This window comes from Apteryx rowi, unplaced genomic scaffold (genome assembly GCF_003343035.1).
Source record: "Apteryx rowi isolate R43461 unplaced genomic scaffold, aptRow1 scaffold_498, whole genome shotgun sequence".
NCBI classification, from domain to species: Eukaryota; Metazoa; Chordata; class Aves; order Apterygiformes; family Apterygidae; genus Apteryx; species Apteryx rowi.
In genome coordinates this window covers 168,291-184,960 of record NW_020450758.1, presented here as the reverse complement: position 1 = coordinate 184,960, position 16,670 = coordinate 168,291, and the positions used below count along the sequence as shown (strand labels likewise).

The 16,670-nt window shown below is 67.6% G+C and overlaps 1 protein-coding gene across 3 annotated transcripts in view; it reads right to left on the bottom strand.

Annotated features, from left to right (window-relative positions):
* Positions 1-1,884: 1,884 nt before the first annotated feature.
* The window catches only part of ARAP1 (ArfGAP with RhoGAP domain, ankyrin repeat and PH domain 1), a 34,611-nt gene continuing 19,825 nt past the window's right edge, over positions 1,885-16,670 (bottom strand). Inside the window, exons 12-34 of one of the 3 annotated variants that reach the window (XM_026079273.1) lie at positions 16,465-16,647; positions 15,351-15,525; positions 14,102-14,236; positions 13,837-13,972; positions 13,617-13,719; positions 13,280-13,475; positions 12,837-12,882; positions 12,458-12,621; positions 11,918-12,130; positions 11,336-11,441; positions 10,896-11,043; positions 10,370-10,453; positions 9,901-9,969; positions 9,608-9,725; positions 8,363-8,476; positions 8,019-8,161; positions 7,709-7,741; positions 6,080-6,162; positions 3,995-4,045; positions 3,419-3,482; positions 3,055-3,210; positions 2,351-2,389; positions 1,885-2,170 (exon numbers count right to left, since the gene is read on the bottom strand). In XM_026079273.1, the coding sequence (XP_025935058.1) occupies positions 2,372-2,389; positions 3,055-3,210; positions 3,419-3,482; positions 3,995-4,045; positions 6,080-6,162; positions 7,709-7,741; positions 8,019-8,161; positions 8,363-8,476; positions 9,608-9,725; positions 9,901-9,969; positions 10,370-10,453; positions 10,896-11,043; positions 11,336-11,441; positions 11,918-12,130; positions 12,458-12,621; positions 12,837-12,882; positions 13,280-13,475; positions 13,617-13,719; positions 13,837-13,972; positions 14,102-14,236; positions 15,351-15,525; positions 16,465-16,647 (2,538 nt within the window). In that variant the 3' untranslated portion in view covers positions 1,885-2,170; positions 2,351-2,371. The other 2 variants (XM_026079274.1, XM_026079275.1) reach the window with 2 other exon arrangements.

Here is a 16,670-nt window from a genome sequence, read left to right as displayed (position 1 = left end):
TGTGCACGGGGCTGTGAGTGTGCATGGAGCTGTGCCCGTGCACAGAGCTTTACGTGTGCATGGGGCTGCATGTGTGTACGGGGCTGTGAGTGCGCGTGGAGCTGTGCCCGTGCACGGAGCTGCACGTGTGCATGGGGCTGTGAGTGTGCATGGAGCTGTGAGTGTGCGTGGAGCTGTACATGTGCACGGAGCTGTGCCCGTGCATGGAGCTGTACGTGTGCACAGGCTCTATGTGTGTGTGGGGCTGTACATGTGCGTGGAGCTGTACGTGTGCATGGAGCTGTACATGCGCATGGGGCTGTGCATGTATGCAGAGCTGTATGTGCACATGGAGCCGTACGTGTGCACGGGGCTGTATGTGTGTGTGGAGCTGTGCATGTGCATGGGGTTGTGCGTGTGTGTTAGAGCTGTATGTGTGCATGGGGCTGTACATGTGCATGGAGCTGTGCGCGCGCGTGGAGCTGTACGTGTGTGGAGCTGTGCATGTGCATGGGACTGTACATGTGTGTGGAGCTGTATGTGTGCACAGAGCCGTACATGCGCATGGAGCTGTACATACACAGGACATGCAGTCTCTGCCTCCCGTCTCACTCCCCCAACCGCAGGATGAGGGCAGAAAGCCTCCCCTTGCCCCCCAGCGCCGTTCTGCAGAAGAGCCCCYGGAGCAGGCTCCGCCTGACGAGATGCTCGCACACGTCCCAGAGCAGCACGGGCGCCCGGGAACCCCRGCGAGCGGCGCTTCCCCGGCCCGGYCYGCAGRCRGSTGGGAGAGTTTCGGCCCTYCGCGCCCCGGCAGGGACCCGCGCAGGTGTGAAGCGCCTGCAGAAAGGMCCTCTCCTTGCGCAGCCGACGCAAACCCGGTCCGCAGCGCTCATCCCTCCAACGCCTCTATAAATAGAGCAGCCGAAAGGTCAGCAGGAAGCGCTGCCGACCACGCCGGGGAGGAGGAGGAGGGCGGCTCGGCTCGCCCGAGAGGTGCGGCGCGCAGGCGTGCCGGGCAGCGTGCCGGTGCCAGCGCCCGGTGCATCCCTCCGCTCGGCCCCGCTCGGCGCCGTGGCCCGGGGAGCCGGGAGGATGCTGCGCTCGGCTCCCCAAACCCGGCTGCGCCGCGTCCCGTGGTGGCTTTGCTGCCGCTGGGGCTGGGGCAGGGGGGTCAGAGCTGGACCTGCGCAGGCGTGCGTGCGTGCACTTGTGGACACACRYGTATGCAATCACACATGCACACRTGCACATGCATGCACACTTGTTCTTGCACATGTGTAAACACATATGCATGCACATGCATGCTCGTGCGTTCTTGTGCATGTGTGTACACACATGTATRCACTCACACAYGTACACACATGCATGCACACATGTTCTTGCACATGCAGGTGCACACACGCACATGCACACACTTGCACACATACTCTCGTGCCCGCATGCATGCACATATTCCCCGTGCAGGGTGCCAATCCCAGCTGCAGGAGGAGCGGGGCCGCATCCTGCCTGGCCCCCGTCTTGCAGCAGGGACAATTTTGCTTTTTGTCCTCGCTGGGTGGGTGCGTTTATGCCGCCCATGGGCAGGCGGCAGCACGCAGCTCCTCTGCCCCCCGGGAAGGGAAGGGAAGGGAAGGGAAGGGAAGGGAAGGGAAGGGAAGGGAAGGGAAGGGAAGGGAAGGGAAGAGAAGGGAAGGGAAGGGAAGGGAAGGCATTCCCAGGCTGGCCCTCGCCCTTGCCGCGGCACCCTGCCTCTCCAGCCCCACCGTTTAGTGCAAAAGCCCCAGAAACCAGCTTATTTGCCTCCGTCCCGGCCCAGAAGCCCGGAAGGGCGGTGGGATCCCCCCCACGTGCACCCTCGTGCCTCCATCCCCACGTTGCCAGCAAAGACCTGGATGCTTCCGCCCTGTTTTCCCAAAAAAGTTTAATATTCACAAGAGAGTAGGTGCCGGGAAGCAGGGCCCGTCCCGCTGCCCCGTCCTGCCTGCTACCTCCCCGGGGGACCCGGGGGGCCGGCCAGGCGCAGAGACACGGGGGGGGGGGCTGCTGCTCCTGGCACCCGGACCCGGCTGCATCCCGCGGCGCCGGGGCGGCGGCAAGCTCCATTGCCTTGGCGGGACGCGCGGTTTCCAACCGGAGAGGCTCAGGAAGGCGGGAGCTCCCCCGGAGYGCTTCCCCGCCTGCGGCAAACCTGCGGGCGCGAGGGCAGAGCGAGCGGTGAGCGGAGGGGACGAAGGCCGGCTGCCGTCCTCGCCGGGGGGAGCACGGGATGCTGCAAGACGCGGGATGCTGCAAGACGCAGCGGGTGCGTGCACGGGCCCCGCGTCCCCGCGTCCCCGCGCCGGGGTGCCCTCCGCCCCGTTGCACCCACCTGAGGCGTCAGGCTTCCAGCTCAGACGTTTCGGAGGAGCTGGGGACAAGGAGAGAGCAGAGCGGCCCCCGGTTAGCCCCCCGGCACCCCCCCCCCCCCCCCCCCCCCCGTGCCCGCCGCCCGGGGGGTTGCCCCCGGCTCTGCAACCCGAGGAGACCCGGCATCCCCATGCCGAGCCATCCGCGAGGAGCCGCCGGCGCCGCCGGCACGCTGCCGCAAAGCAGAGCCACCGGAGAAGCCGGAGCGGGCGCCCGCTTCCGCCGCGGTTATAAACCTGGGGGATGCGCCGGCACGGTGCCGTTGCACCGGGGTGGGGACACACACACGCAACCTCGCTCGCCCTCGGCTCTGCCCCGGGGCGCCGGGTTCCCACCAGTTTTATAACAGCAACAAGGATCCCCCCGGCCGGACGAGCCGGCTCGGAGCAGCACCGCGCTCCCAAGCCGGGACACCGGCTGCACCGTGGGTCCTTGTGGCTCGAGCAAGAGCGTGAGATTCCCCACGGCTGCTGCCGGCAGCTGGGACATCGGCAGCCTGCAACAGCCCCCGGCCGGACGGCTCTCGCCCGCAGCGCGGGAACAGGGCAGGGAGCTGCCCCGCGGCCCGGGCGAAATTTGAGAGAGCAACGAGCCCGTTACGGGATGGGGGGGGGGGAAAAAAAAAGAAATCCTGAGCGTGACCGCGGGCGAGCGGCCGTCACTCACGGTTAGCGGGTCAGTAGCGAAAGCGGCCACACTGTTCCTCATCTCGCTCTCATTGCCGCGCAGCGGGATGAGAGAGATGTTACCCAACCTGGAGTCCTGCTGCGGCCGCGCCGCCCGCACCTTGGAGCTCTCCGAGGGCCACACGGCCCCGCCGTGCTGCGGACGAAGCGGGGRGCAAAACGGTGAGGACGGGGCAGCGCCGAGACGGGCACCTCGAAGCCCTGCTGCGCCTATCAGGGCTCCTCGGTCCTCAGCATCCCGGCACGTCCTCCAGCTCGGGATGCCGGCACGTAGCTCCCGGAGCGGGATGCCGGGGCGGGATGCTCCGTTCCGGGGCAAACARCCCCTTTTCCCCATCCCGTACCTGCACGTGGAGGAAGGTGGCGAACCATTCCCGCAGATCCGCCTGGGTGTCGCAGCACAGGTACCTGCGGGAACGCGGGGCCCGTGAGCGCCGCAGGATGCTCAGCCCCTCTTTGCCCGGTGCCGGGGCCCCGAGCGCCGCTCCGGATCGCGCCTATTTTTAACCGGGTGCTAGGAAGCTTTTCTGGCTGCCGGGCCGGGGGAAGCGAGTGGGTGTTGCGAGGATTTCACGGCAATCCAGCGGTGCGCGGATGACAGATTCCCTGACACGCTCATTAGCGAGCGGATGACATCCCGCGTCTGCTGCTGCCAACCTCCCACGGGAGCCCCCGGAGCGGGGGCAGGCGGAGGCGCAGGCAGACGGAGCGCGGGGTGGTGGTGGTGGGGGGGGGAGCCCGGGTCAGCGCGGCTGCTGGTGTTGCGGGGACCTGAGAGCAGCTCGTCCCCACCGCGGGTGGCTCCCAAAAGGCTCCTGCTGGAGCTGAGCTGCTCCGAGGAAGACCGAGGGCAGGAGGCCGGCGAGCATCCCCTGCGGCGTCTGCGCCTTTAGCACCCCCCGTGTCCYCCCCTTCCTTACCATTGCTGCTTCTCGTGCTTCTCGTTTTCGTAGAAGACCGTAAAACCCCAGCTGGAAGGAGAGAGGCGAGAAGATGAAGACCAGTCTCCCAGGCCTCCTCTGCCCTTAGCTCCAAGAGCTCCGCGTTAAGAAGTATCCCAGCAACCACCCACATCCCTGCAAGCCACCCGCATCCTTGCAAGCCACCTGCATCCCTGTGATCCTCCCCCACATCCCTGCAAACCACCTACCTCCCTGTGATCCCCTGCATCCCTGCAAACCGCCCGCATCCCTGTGATCCTCCTACATCCGTGCAAGCCACCTGCATGCCAGCAAACCACCTGCATCCCTGAGATCTTCCTGCGTGCCTGAGGTCCTCCTGCATCCCTGCAAGCCCCCTGCATCCCTGAGATCCTCCTGCGTCCCTGCAAACCACCTGCATCCCTGTGATCCTCCTGCATCCCTGTGATCCTCTTGCATCCCTGCAAGCCACCTGCATCCCTGTGATCCTCCTGCATCCCTGCAAGCCACCTGCATCCCTGAGATCCACAGCATTGCTGCGAGCCACCTGCATCCCTGCGATCTACCTACATCCCTGTGATCCTCTTGCATTCCTGCAGACCCCCTGCATCCCTGCGATCTACCACATTCCTGCGAGCCACCCGCAGCCCCGTGCAGCCGGGCACACAGGGCAGTTTCCATCGGGGCTTCCCCTGGGCTCTGTGCTCTCAGAGCGACCAGGTGGCCCCACAGCCTTGGCTGAGAACCTGCCTCATCCCCAGGGATGACAGCAACGGAGGGGAGGCATTTTGTCATCATCTCCCAAATGGCTTTGTGCAGCATTTGATGCCTGCGCTTTGGAAAGTTCACCTGTCACTGAAACACAGCCGCAGCCAGCGCGTGCATCGGGGATTTGACAGCCTGATGCAGCACTACATAGCGATTCAGGGCTAGTAAAGCCACTGGCAACAGCTCTGGTTCCTTCCCATTTTGCACCAGTTTGCAAACCAGAAGGCCCCTCGCAGACACCGCTACCCAAGCCGGCCTTTCTGACCGCGGCATTGGTTTCGCGGTCACATTCTGCCACCTCCCACCCTCTGCGTGGCTGCATATGCGCCAGACTTCTGCCCTCGCTCCTGCTCCTCCCGCAGCCAGGCGGGCACCGCTGGACTGGCTCGTGCACGGGCAGCAGTGCCAGCTCCACACGTGCACAGACGCACATGCACGCACACACAGCCGTGCACACATTCACACACACACACACACACACACACACACACACACACACTCTGGAAGGCACGCTCACATGCATGCACACATATTTGCACACGTGCATGCACATGCGTGCACTCTGGAACGTATGCTTGCATGCGTGCACACACACACACAGGCATGCATGCACATGCTCTTGAATGCGCACACACGGACATACTCACAGGCATGCACACACACACACACATGCACGCACACACTTGCACGCACACATTTGCCTCCCCACAATATATTGCAGCTGTTAAGAAAATGTTTTTGAAGCTTCCCAGCAAGCCTTTGCTGCTACTCACACTCACTTGCATGYGCACACAAACGTGCATGTGCTCATGTGCATGTGCACACATACACACTTGCATGTGCACACACACCTGCATGCACACACACTCTTGCATGCACACACACACTGACACACATGCATGGGCACATGCTCGGGCACATGCACACGCGCACACTTGTGTGCACGCACTCCCACCCGTGTTCCCCCACCCGCAGCACAGCGTGGCCGTCCCCACGCGCATTTGTGGCCTCTCGGCGCCGCATGGGTTTCTGTGGGACGTGCACCCGGACGGAGGGTCCGCGCCAYGCTGCGCGGCGCCGCCTCCCTTGCCCGGACCCGCCGGATGTCTGCAGCAGCAGCAGCTCGCATGCGGCGAGGCTGCTCTGACATCTGGTGGCAAGCGGCAAGGCCGACAGCAGCCGCGTCCCAGCCACCGTCCCCATCCCYGTCCCTGTCCCCAAAGCAGGCGCTGGCAGCTGCTCTGCTCCCCAGGGTCCAGATTCGTCCCCCCGGCACCCAGAGCAGCCCCGTGCCTGGGACCCCCAGCGGCCGCTCACCACGTCGGTGGGCGAAGCTTCTTCTTGATCCCCAGGTAGACCTTCAGGTTCCTGATGGGCCACTCCTTCTCCGGCTTGTGGCTCTGGGGAGAGACAGGGTCCCGGCAAGGCGTTGGGGGGGGGCTGCGGGGCCACCGGCACCGCCGAACCCGTCGCCGCAGCCTGGCTGCTCAGGGCCACTCGCTCCCGGGCACGGCRGGGACCAGCACGCGCCCTGCATCCCTGAGCTCTACGTTGCCACCGGCCACGTCGCCACCGCTCCTACCCCTGCCTGTGTCACAGCCCGCGGGGTGGCTCTGCTCGGCGCAGGCCACTGCCCCGGAGTGCCACCAAAGCACACGGGGAAGAGCAGGCTCGGATCCAAGCGTCGCGTGCAGCTGGGAAAACGCTGGGGCGTCTGAGCAGCGCCGGGTCACGCGGGGCCGGCTCTGAGCTGCTGCGCTGCTGCAACCTCGCACCCGCGGAAAGGCAACGCGCGCTCGCAAAGCAGTTGAGCGCAGGGCACCGGCCAGCCCCCACGCCTTTGCGGAAAAGCAAAGCACGCACGGCCCCGTGCGGAGCGAGCAACGCTGGCAGCGGCACGGCATCTCCCGCCAGCGTCCCGCGGCGGCGGGAGGCTGCTCGGGGATGCGGGCGRGCAGCGGCACACCTTCCGGGCACCAGCCCGCGGGGCCGAGCGGTGCCCGTGCATCCACCCGTGCACCTCGAGCAGCGTCCCGCGGGCCGGGGGAAATGCCTAATGCCCGGCTTGCGCTCGGGATCCCGTGGTGCAGCAGCCAGGTGGGGGGTCTAGTCGGCTGGGTGTTGAGCCCGCGCTCCGTGGCCTGGCAAAAGCCTCTGCTGGGAACGGCCCCAGCGCCCCGGAGAGCAGGAGCTGCCCCGTTCGCAGCCTGCCCAGAGCCTCTGCGTGGCCGCGGGGACAACGTGGCTCCCCTTGCCCCGCGGCTCCCGTCCGTGCCTCGCAGCGGAGCTTCAGAGCATTTTCTTGCACCAAAAATGCACCAGATGGAGCCATTAAGGTCACATCCAGAAAGCAGCGGCGAGCCTGCGGCAAGCCCTGCGCTCGCGTGCAAGCTGCGAGTCTTACAAGAGCCCGATCCAATGCCCACGCGATGGCAGCACCAGCCTCAGCCCCTCTCCTCCTTGCAGGCAGCAGGGGTTGCTCCTTGCTCCCCGGACCAGTGCAACCCAGTCTCTCCAGCTCTGCACGCGCCCAGGGAGCGAGAGCATCCCTCTCCGAGCAGGATGAGCGCCCACAGCCGCGTGGCAGCTCCCCGCTAGCAGGAGCAGAGAGCTGGGATGCTCCCRGACCGGAGGAACCCGGATGACGGGAGCGTTGGCCCCGCGAGCCGGGCGGTCCCCAGGGCTAACGGAGAGGGGGCTGGCGCGCCAACCATCACCCCGCTTCGCCRGCTGCCTCGCCAAGCCGCCACCGCCCCGATGTGGCCGGGGTGGGGGGGAAGATGCAGCTCCCAGGCAGGATAAACCCGCCTGGGTCGGCACGTGCAGCCAGGCCAGCGACTTTCGGGCTTGGATTTGGGATTGACCCTGGGCAGACTTGTAAGGGCAGAGGGCGCCGGGAGCCCCTGCGCGCTCGTCCGGCTGCGCTCAGCACGCTCCTCTACTTACGCTCTCCAAGGGGRGGGTCCGCTGCTTCAGGCTCTGTTTAACAGAGGACGGGGTTAAGCCGGGCACCGAGGACGTGCCGCAGCCGGAGGCGAGGGGGACCCGTCTCGCCAGGAGACCTTGCCCTGCCCTGCCCTGCAAGCGCCCGCGGCTTGGGGCCTYGCTCCGCGGGGATGGGGAACGGAGGCAGCGGTGCCGCGGGGTGCGCCTGCGCCAGCCTGCGCAACGCAACCCGGGACGGGGACGCGCCGCGTCCGTGCAAGGCTCTCGGCACGGCCGGGAAGGGCCGGGAGCGGCRCCCTGCGGAGCTCACCCGCACTTCCTTGTAGAGCCGCAGGCAGCTGTGGTTGAGGATGAAGTAGCGGTCGTGGAAGCCCGTGCTCACGCCGAGCCCCAGCAGGTTCCTCTCCTCCCGAAACTTCATCATGCCGTGTTTGCAGTCGCCGACTCTGCTGGCTGGGAGGCAGCGGGGGGGGGACACGTTGGAGCAGCTCCGGAGAGGGAGGACAGGCCCCCACGGCAGGGCACGGCGCGCAGCCGGACCCCGCAGAGGGGTTGCATGCAAACCCCAGGGGGTTTCTCTGCGGGAGGCCCATCCGGGACCCGGCATTGCCCCTGCGCCCCGGCTCCGAGCCCTGGGGGAGGCCGTTCCCTCACCGAGGTAGATGAGCATGTGCTCCATGGACATCTGCTTCTTCACCACCAGGTAGCTCTCCGTCCCCAGGCCGTGCAAAATGGGCAGGACTTTCTCCGAGTAGTGCAAGGGCCGCTCTGCACAGGGAGGGAGGAAAGGGGTCGGCATCGCCCCCCCCGGGGCTGGCACCCGCCGCGGGGGTCAACACGCGCCTGCCAGGAGCCACCACGGGACGATCCCCGCCTGCCCCAGCACCAGGCCCACCGTGCACCACYGTCACGGTTTAACCACTTCATGGTGCTGCCGCTGCTAATGGTCCCCTAGGGAGGTGGCTCCGGCCGGCGGCATGGGGCCGGCGGGGACTCTCAGACCCTGGACGGGGATCATGGAGCGATTGCAAACATATTTTGCCGCGTTGCGTGCAAATATGTAACTTGCACTTGTACCGGYAAAGTATGCACGTAGGTATTCTCGTACGGACACATTCCCGTGGAAGCAAAGGGCGAGGGAAGAATTTCATAAGAAAAGTGTTTCATAAGAGTAAATACACGACTGTTCGGTCTTGGACTAATTTTAGACCTTGCAGAGATTGCTTTTAAGGGCTGGGTGGTCACCAGCTTAGCCGCGGCCGAGCGCAGGCTCCCTGCGGTCCCGTCCGGCGCTTCGCCCCGGCTGGAGGCAGCTCCCGCGCTCGGCACGGCCGCCCACCCCGGGAGCCGAGGGGAGACGCCGGTACCACCCCACCACGGAGGAGGCAAGGGGCGGGGAGGCATCGCCGAGGCTGAATTTGTTTGTTTGGGTTTGGTGAGGACTAAAACGTCTCACATTTCTCCCAAGGAAGAGCCCAGGGCACTCGGTGACCCCGAGGGACTGCAAGCGGGCAGGCGGGTYGTGGGGGCAGAGGGCTGATCCTGCCCTCGCTTGCTCCTGGCTACGGACACCGTATCCCCAGGGATGCTCCCGCGGGCGGCAGGAGCATCCAGACGTCCCAGCCAAGCATTTAAAACCCTGAAGATGCAGGCAGATGTCTCGAAGATCCCCCGGGGAGCCCAGCTGCAGCTGGAGGCGTCCAAGTGCCCGGGCGGGCGGCCAGCACGCGGAGCCCGGCGGGGCGCTGCACAGCCGGTCCTGGCCCGAGCCACCGGCCCCCGCCGCGGCGCCGGAGCCAGCGTCCTCCCGCGCGCCCGGGTCCCGTCCCGGCATCGCCCCGCGCCGCGGGAGCCTTCCTTCCTCCCGGCGAACCCGTCCCCGTCGCGTCCCGCACCCACCTGCCTCCTCCCTCTCGTTCACTTCRAAGCAGCTCCAATAGTCCTTCTCCTTCATGACGATTTTCCTCCGGTCCAGGATCTCGAAGGTCAGCTCCTCGGCCGTCATCGTCGCCGGGATCTGAGGGGGGACGGAGCGGACCGGCGGTGTCGCCCCGCGGTCGAGCGGAGCGGCACCCTGCGCCGTCCGCGGCTCCCGCCGCCTCTCCGAAAGCTCCGGTCACCAACCGGCCGCTCGCCAGCCCCGTCCCTGCTGCCCCCTCCGCGCCCCCCTCCCTCCCGCGCCGGCCACACACCTTGACGTGCTGCTCTGCCTCGGTCTTCTTCTCCTCCAGGTACACGGTGCAGATGAAGTCGCCGGCTTGCTGGAAGGCAGCGGGAGGCGCTTTAGCCCGCAGCTCCCCACGCGCAAGCTAACCCATCCGCCCCACGCGTCCCCACGTGCACCGGCACACGGCTCCGTTCTCCACCTCCGACCGGCCCTTCCACCACTCCATTCTGCTCTCCCACGCTCCTGGCACCCAAGCAGCCCCCCCTTAGGGGGGACCCCGAGCCGGGAGATGCGAGAGGGGACGCAGGGACCAGGGTTAGGGGGGGACAGATGAGCTTCCCCAGGRCTGCAAGAAGATGGGAACGTAGTGGAGAAGGGATTTCCCCGGAGGAGAGCACAGGCACGCACGTGGGACCAGCGATGCGCCGGAGCCCCTGCAGACGATCACATGGAAGAGGATGCCACGGGAAGGACCCCCCGTGCCGCGGACCCACCTGCATCCCGCTGGACGCCGCCTCCCGCATCTTCATGATGGCTGTGATCTCGTCCTGCTGCTTCTTCATCTCTTGGTCGTTGACCTGCCAAGGAAGARGAGCCCAGAGAGTGACCAGAGCTGGTAGAGAAATCCCTCCTTGCATCCCCAACTCGGAACCACAAGTGGTGACCAGAAGACCCCTAAATTTCATTGCAGAAGCACAGGCTGGTCCCCAGGGCACTTCTGCCCACCAGCCTCCACGCTCTCTCCAAGACTTGCAGGGCCATGTCCCACCCTCCACTTGTCTCCAAAGAGACTTCTGCAGGAGTGCACCCACTTTCTTCCTCTCACGGTCTCCCCTTGAGCCCAGCCTGTCCCCTGGAAAGTCGCCTCCCTGCAGTGAGCCAGGAGCTGGTATGAACTTTCAATGTGTTCAAATACTGGCCTGGTTCAGAGTTGACCAGGTGCCATCAGAGCCAGGCCTCCTACAGCATCCCTCTACAGAGCCAACAGCGCGTAGCAGGGCCCGAGGGAGTCAAACCTACGTTAAAGATCTTCACGTAGTGGTTGATGAGGTCCTCCACCACGCGGCCCGCCTTGTAGTCCTTCCCATCCGTCTGGAAGAGCGTGGGCCCGAAGACGATGGCCAGGTTGTGTGTGTTCATCTGGTTGTCTCCGGAGAAGCGCTGGACCCTGTGCAGGGACCCACATGGGACCCTGTTATGGTTCGAAGCGTGTTCCTGCCCCAAGACCCCCCTTCAGCCTGGCCAACGGGCAACGCTCCCCCTGGGCCGGGACGATGCTCAGCTTTGGGCCAAGCCCCAAGTTGACCCTAAATCCCCATCCTTTCCTTGCTGGGGGAAAAGCCAGAGGGAAGGGGGCTTTCCTTCCCGTTTCAGCCTCCCCAGGAGACCCCCGGCATCTGCAAGGGAAGCGGATCCATGGCACCACCGTGCCCCGGACCGGCCGTCGGCGTCCTCCTCACCGGAAGAGGTGGTTGATGAGGGCCTTCAGCGTGGCCCTGTTCACGGCGGGCAGGCTGTTCAGGAGCCGCCGGTACTCGCCGATCTTCTCCTCCTCGTCCTCCAGCGCTGCAGAGAGGGACGGGGAGGACGGGGGCAGTTACCGCAAGAAGGCGGCGGGGCGGGCGTAAAAGCGGGGAGCGACGCAGTTCCCGAAGGTGTCCCCCCCACCGCTCGCCGCCCCGCCGCCGCTCGCAGGTGTTTTGCAGCTGGATGCGCCCGGCTCCGGCATTCGGGTGCGTGGGAGCACGGGGCGAGCGGGGCGGCTCTGACTCCCTGCGGACGGGGCCACCGCCGAGCCGGCCCCGGGAAGCATGTGGGGCCCAGATGTGGCTTCTCCGCACCCCCGAGAGGTTCAACAGCCCCCGGACGCCCAGGCAGGCTTTGCATGAAGGCAGCAGCTGGCTGCAAAGAGCCGTGCAAGGGGGCAAGGGGAGGAGGAGCGACTCTGCCAAGGCCATGCAGCTGGTCCATAGCAAAGCCGGGGAGCAGCAGCCCACCATCTCCCGCCGCCTCCAGCCTCGCCGGGCTCCCTCCGTCCTCACCGGTGGCTCGTAGCCAGTCCTGGCTCCAGCGCTTGGTGAAGAGCCCGTCGCCGAGTTCGCGGAAGAAGCGCTTGAGGGTGTTGGAGACGTCGTCCACCTGGTGCTCGCCCTCCTTGAGGCGGACGCTGCGGGCGTCCTTGCGCAGCATCTCCAGGAGGCCGGTGGTCTTGGAGTTCTGCCCGCTCTTGCGGTAGATGCCCTCRGAGGTCAACCCTGGCCGGCGGTGAGGCCGCGGTCGGGAGCCAGCACCGAGATGGCCCCCCCACCACGCTGCAGGTGCTCCCAGTGCTGCCAGCTCCTCCCAGAGCGCGGGGCTGGGGCCAACCCGCCGCCCCCGAAATCCCCGGGGAGCTCAGAGTGCACTCTCGGGGAGGGAGGGCAGCGCGTGTCACGAGCGAGTCAGGGCTCAGACYGACCGTGACCCGTCTAGGAAGCGCACCGCCAGCGCAAAGCGATGATGGGGGACACCCCCCCCCCCCCCGCTCTTCTTGCAGCCGGCTGAGCCCACCCGAACGCCGCCGCCGGCCCCCGGCCACGTACCGCACTGCGTGATGTAGTCGATGCACCTATCCACCAGGAGCGGGACGTCCGCCTCCGTGAGCTGCTGCTCCGACAAGGTGTCCCCGGCGCTGCCCGCCGCCCTCCGGATGGCGTGCACCCAGCCCAGGAAGTCCAGCTTCCTCTCGCCCTGGATGTACAGCGTCCTGCCGGCGACCGGGGGGGGCCGCGCTCAGCCGGGGGGTGACCCAACGCCCCGCCGAGCCCCGGGACGGCCCCGACCGGGTGGTCCGGGCTCCCTCGCTGGGGTGGGCAGGGTGAAGGCGTCCAAGGACAAGGGTGGGCTTGGGCAGGGTTGATGTTTTGGAGGGTGGAAGGGGGTCTAATTCCCAGCCACGCTCCAAGCCGGCTGTGCTTTTACCTCCGTCTCTCCACCAGGACCAGCACCTCGTTGTCTCCCTGGATGGCTGCGAAGGGGAAGCGGAGACCTCGTCAACCCTAGGTGGCACGGGGGGGTCGCCCTCGGCCCCCTCCCCGAGCGCCTGCACCAGTCGAGGTGAAGAGGAGCAGTGGCTTCCCAAGGACAGGGAAGATGATGGGCAGGAGGAAGAGCTGGGGATGGCCCAGCCGCAGGGGAAAGCGCTGGCTGCATCGCATCCCACGGAGGCACCCTGAGCGCCGAGGACGCCGGAGCAGCGGCTACCAGAGCCCTACCGGTTGCTGCTCGCAACCAGACTGCCCAAAGCCCTGAGAGACCTGGTTTGGTCCCCTCACGGACCCTGCCGGGAGCAGGAGCTGCATCCCGGACCTCCTGCGGTCCCTCCCGCCCCGAGGGATGCCGCGCGCCTCGGCCGCGGCACGTACAGAGCTCCTGCAGCTTGCGCAGGTGGAGGGGCTCCTCGCGGTCGCCGTCGCCGAAGCAGACGTGGAGCGTGGAGCCGGCGAGGGCGAACCAGCCCTCCTTGGCCCGCTCCAGGTTGAGGCCGCCCTTGTAGTGCAGCCGGCCGATCCGCTCGAAGTCGTGGCTCAGCAGCTCCTCCGCGCGGGGCGGCACGAACGACTGAGGCCGGGGTGGGGGGAGACGAGGGGCCGCGTCGGTGCTGGTGCTGCACCGCCACCGCCGGCACCCCGAGCTCCTCCACCGGCAGCGGGGAGCCGGGTGCCTGCATCCCACCAAACCGGGAACCTCGGGGGCCGCTACCTTGGCGAGGGACTTCAGCCATTCCCGAACAGCATCGGGGCTGTCCAGCCCAAACAGRTAGAGCCTCTCCGACTCGATGTAAACCTCGAAGGTGCTCTCGATCCTGCGGAGGGAGGAAGAGGAGGCTGCACGGGTGACGGGGACATCCCGCCCGCCCGGGCTCCACGCACGGGAGCCGGGCGCCGGAGGGTGCAGCGCCGCGGCGCCGTCCCGGCCGTACCCGTGAGCGTGGGGCGGGTTGTTCACCAGGCACACGATCTCCTCCGCCTTGATCTCGCCGTTGGGCACGGCGTTGCGGTCGTTCTCGTAGTAGCTGAAGACGCCGTCCTGCAGCGTGCACCAGCGGCGGCTGAACTCTGCGCGGCACAGGCAGGGCGCTCGGCTGCAGCAGCGCCGGCGGGCTGAGCCCAACCGCGCGCCGAGCCGCGGCGAGGCCGGTGCGATCCCCTCCCCATCCCCGGCAGCTTCTCCCAGCGCCTGCTCACCTTCCAGGCCCTTCCGCTCTCCCACGGGCTTGGCCATGGAGGGCGTCTTGTAGAGGAAGCCGTGGTGGGTGACGGAGGGCAGCAGCACCGAGTAGTGCTTCTCCCCGCTGCTGCCCGCCTCCAGGCGCGGCGTCTCTGCGAACGCGCGGGGGAGCCGGGCTCAGCATCCCTGCGGGAACGGCCCCCGGACRCAGCGCGACGGACGCCTCCCCAGCCTCCGCGGCGTCGGAAGGTGGGGGGGGGGGATACCGTCCCGTTGTCCCCTCCTGGGGACGCACGGACGCGCCAGGTCGCCCCGCCAGCTTCCCCCCCGCGCCGGGGCCGAGGGAGGTCCATCCTCTGGCAGCGCCCCGCCGCCGGCCGGGAAAGCGGCCCGATGACCTCAGGGCGCTCRGGTTTCTCCGCTTCCCACGGGCGGCCGCGCTGCAGCTGCTTCCCTCCACCTCTTTTGCCCTGGCGCATCCAAAACCGCGGGGCCGGGCCCCTCCTGGGCAGGAGCCAGCCGCGGCGGGAAGCCTGCACGCGGCGGCAGCGGCGGCGACGCTCGCGGCGATGCTCGCGGCAATGCTTGCAGCGATGCTCGCAGCCGCTGGCCGGCCCCAGATGCCCATCCCGTGGCACGCTCCTGCCCGCAGCAGTCCATGCTCTCCCGGCGCGATCCCACCCTCTCCGCGCCGTGCCCGCTCCCGTGGCCCGACCGAGCTCCTGGGCATCCCCAGGGATTTCCCAGTGGACCCCGGGAAAAGCAAAGCTGCAGGGACACAGGCRAGGGGCAGCCCAGCCCCGAGGACCCCCCCACCCGGCATCTGCAGCAAAGTCCTCGGCTGCAGCCTCGTCTCGCAACAAGGCTGCAAAACAGCCAGGGCTGCGGGCCGGCCGGAGGGAGAGAGCCCGGAGGAGGAGAAGGAGGAGCAGGAGGAGGAGGAGCAGGAGGTGAGGACGGCTCCAGGCTCAGGAATCCCCCAGACTCCCGGATTCCTGCGGTTTTGCCCTGGTATTTTGGTTTCGGGGCTAGGTTGCAGCCGAGCGTTGGGGGATAAAAAGCTGCTCTGTCCCAAAACCCAAAACTCGGCGGAGCGGCAGCTCCCGTTTTGCTGCGCCCGGCGCCGTGCYGAGCAGGAAAAGCAGCCCGGCGCCGGGGAAACACCTCGAGGAGGGAAAGGGCTCGAAAGCTGCCTGCGCCTCGCCAAGAAGCGCCGGGTGCAACGTTGCACGGGGCAGCGCGGGGCGCCGGGGGGGCTCGCGGTACCTGAGGTCCTGTTGTGGAGCAGGAACTCCATCTGGAGGCGCTGGCCGCTGCGCTCGGCCAGGGCGAGCGGCGTGGGGCAGCCGGGGTCGCCCGTGGCGCAGCTCACCGCCGCCCCGCAGAACACCAGCGCCTGCGTCTCGGCCAGGTCCCCCGTGGTGACGGCGGCGCACAGGGCCTGCGGCGGAGAGCGCGGGGCGCCCGGTGAGGACGAGGGCTGCCGGAGCCGCCGCCGCCGCCGCTGCCACCGCCACCGCCGGGGCGGCGCATCGGCGGCCGAAAGCCGAGGCAGGACAAAAGGAGGCTTGAAGCGGGGGAGAGAAAGTTTGGAGCTGGCTCGGTGCTGAATCCCTCCCTTAAGGAGCCGGGATGAAGTCATCCGGCGGCGGGGCGGGCCGATGGGTTCGCCGGAGCAGGAAAACAAACAAGCCCACACGCGAGTCCCCGCGGCCCCGGCGCGCCTCCGGCTCCGGTGCGAACGCGCCGGTGCGACGCGGGCCGCGGCGGGGCGGGGGAGGGGGTCGCGCAGGGGAGCACGGCGCGGGACGGGGGACGGAGGTTTTGCAAAAGCGCCTTGAGATGCTGCCACCGGGGCGTCCCGCGATCGCCTGCGCACYGTTTCCACCCGGGAGAAAGCTCCGAGCTGCCTCCTCCTGATGCCATTCCCAGCTACGGCAGGTGCCTTGCTGGCATCTCCATGGCTTGAACCCCTCCAGCCCCGGTGGCAGTCGCCACCGCTCGCCCGAGCACCGCGGGGCCTCGACCACCAGCCCTGCCGGCCGCAGGTGCAGCTGGGCTGGGCGCCGGGGTGGTGGGACCTGGGTGCCACCAGCCCCCGCTCCTGTCCCCATGCTCAGGAGGAGCAGCAACCCCTGGAGCTGTATTTTCAGGGCAGCAGGACACCCACGAGAGATGCTACAACCCTGCCCCGCTCGTCCTCCACGTGCTGCAAGGGAGGCTTCACCCCGTGACGCGGCACCCGGGCTCTTCTTCCAGCACCGTCCCCAAGCCAGGGAGATGCGGCCCCGGGAGAAGTTGAGCCGCGGGAGAGGGATCCCGGGATGCTCCGCGCCGCTCGGCGCTCGTCCCGTCCCYGGGGGCCCCCGAAGCGACTGACCCTGTCGAGCTCCTCCTGGTTGCCGAAGAGCGGGTGGTAGCGGCGGTACTTGCCCTCCCGGTACTTGGCGACGAGGAAGCGCCGCCTGTCCTCGCTGCCGCTCGCCGGCGTGATGGCCTCGCTGGGCGGCACGTTGGCGGCCCAGAACTGGTTGGCCACGGCGTTGCCGATGCGGTGGAAGAGCTGCGGAGGCAAGGAGGTGCCCG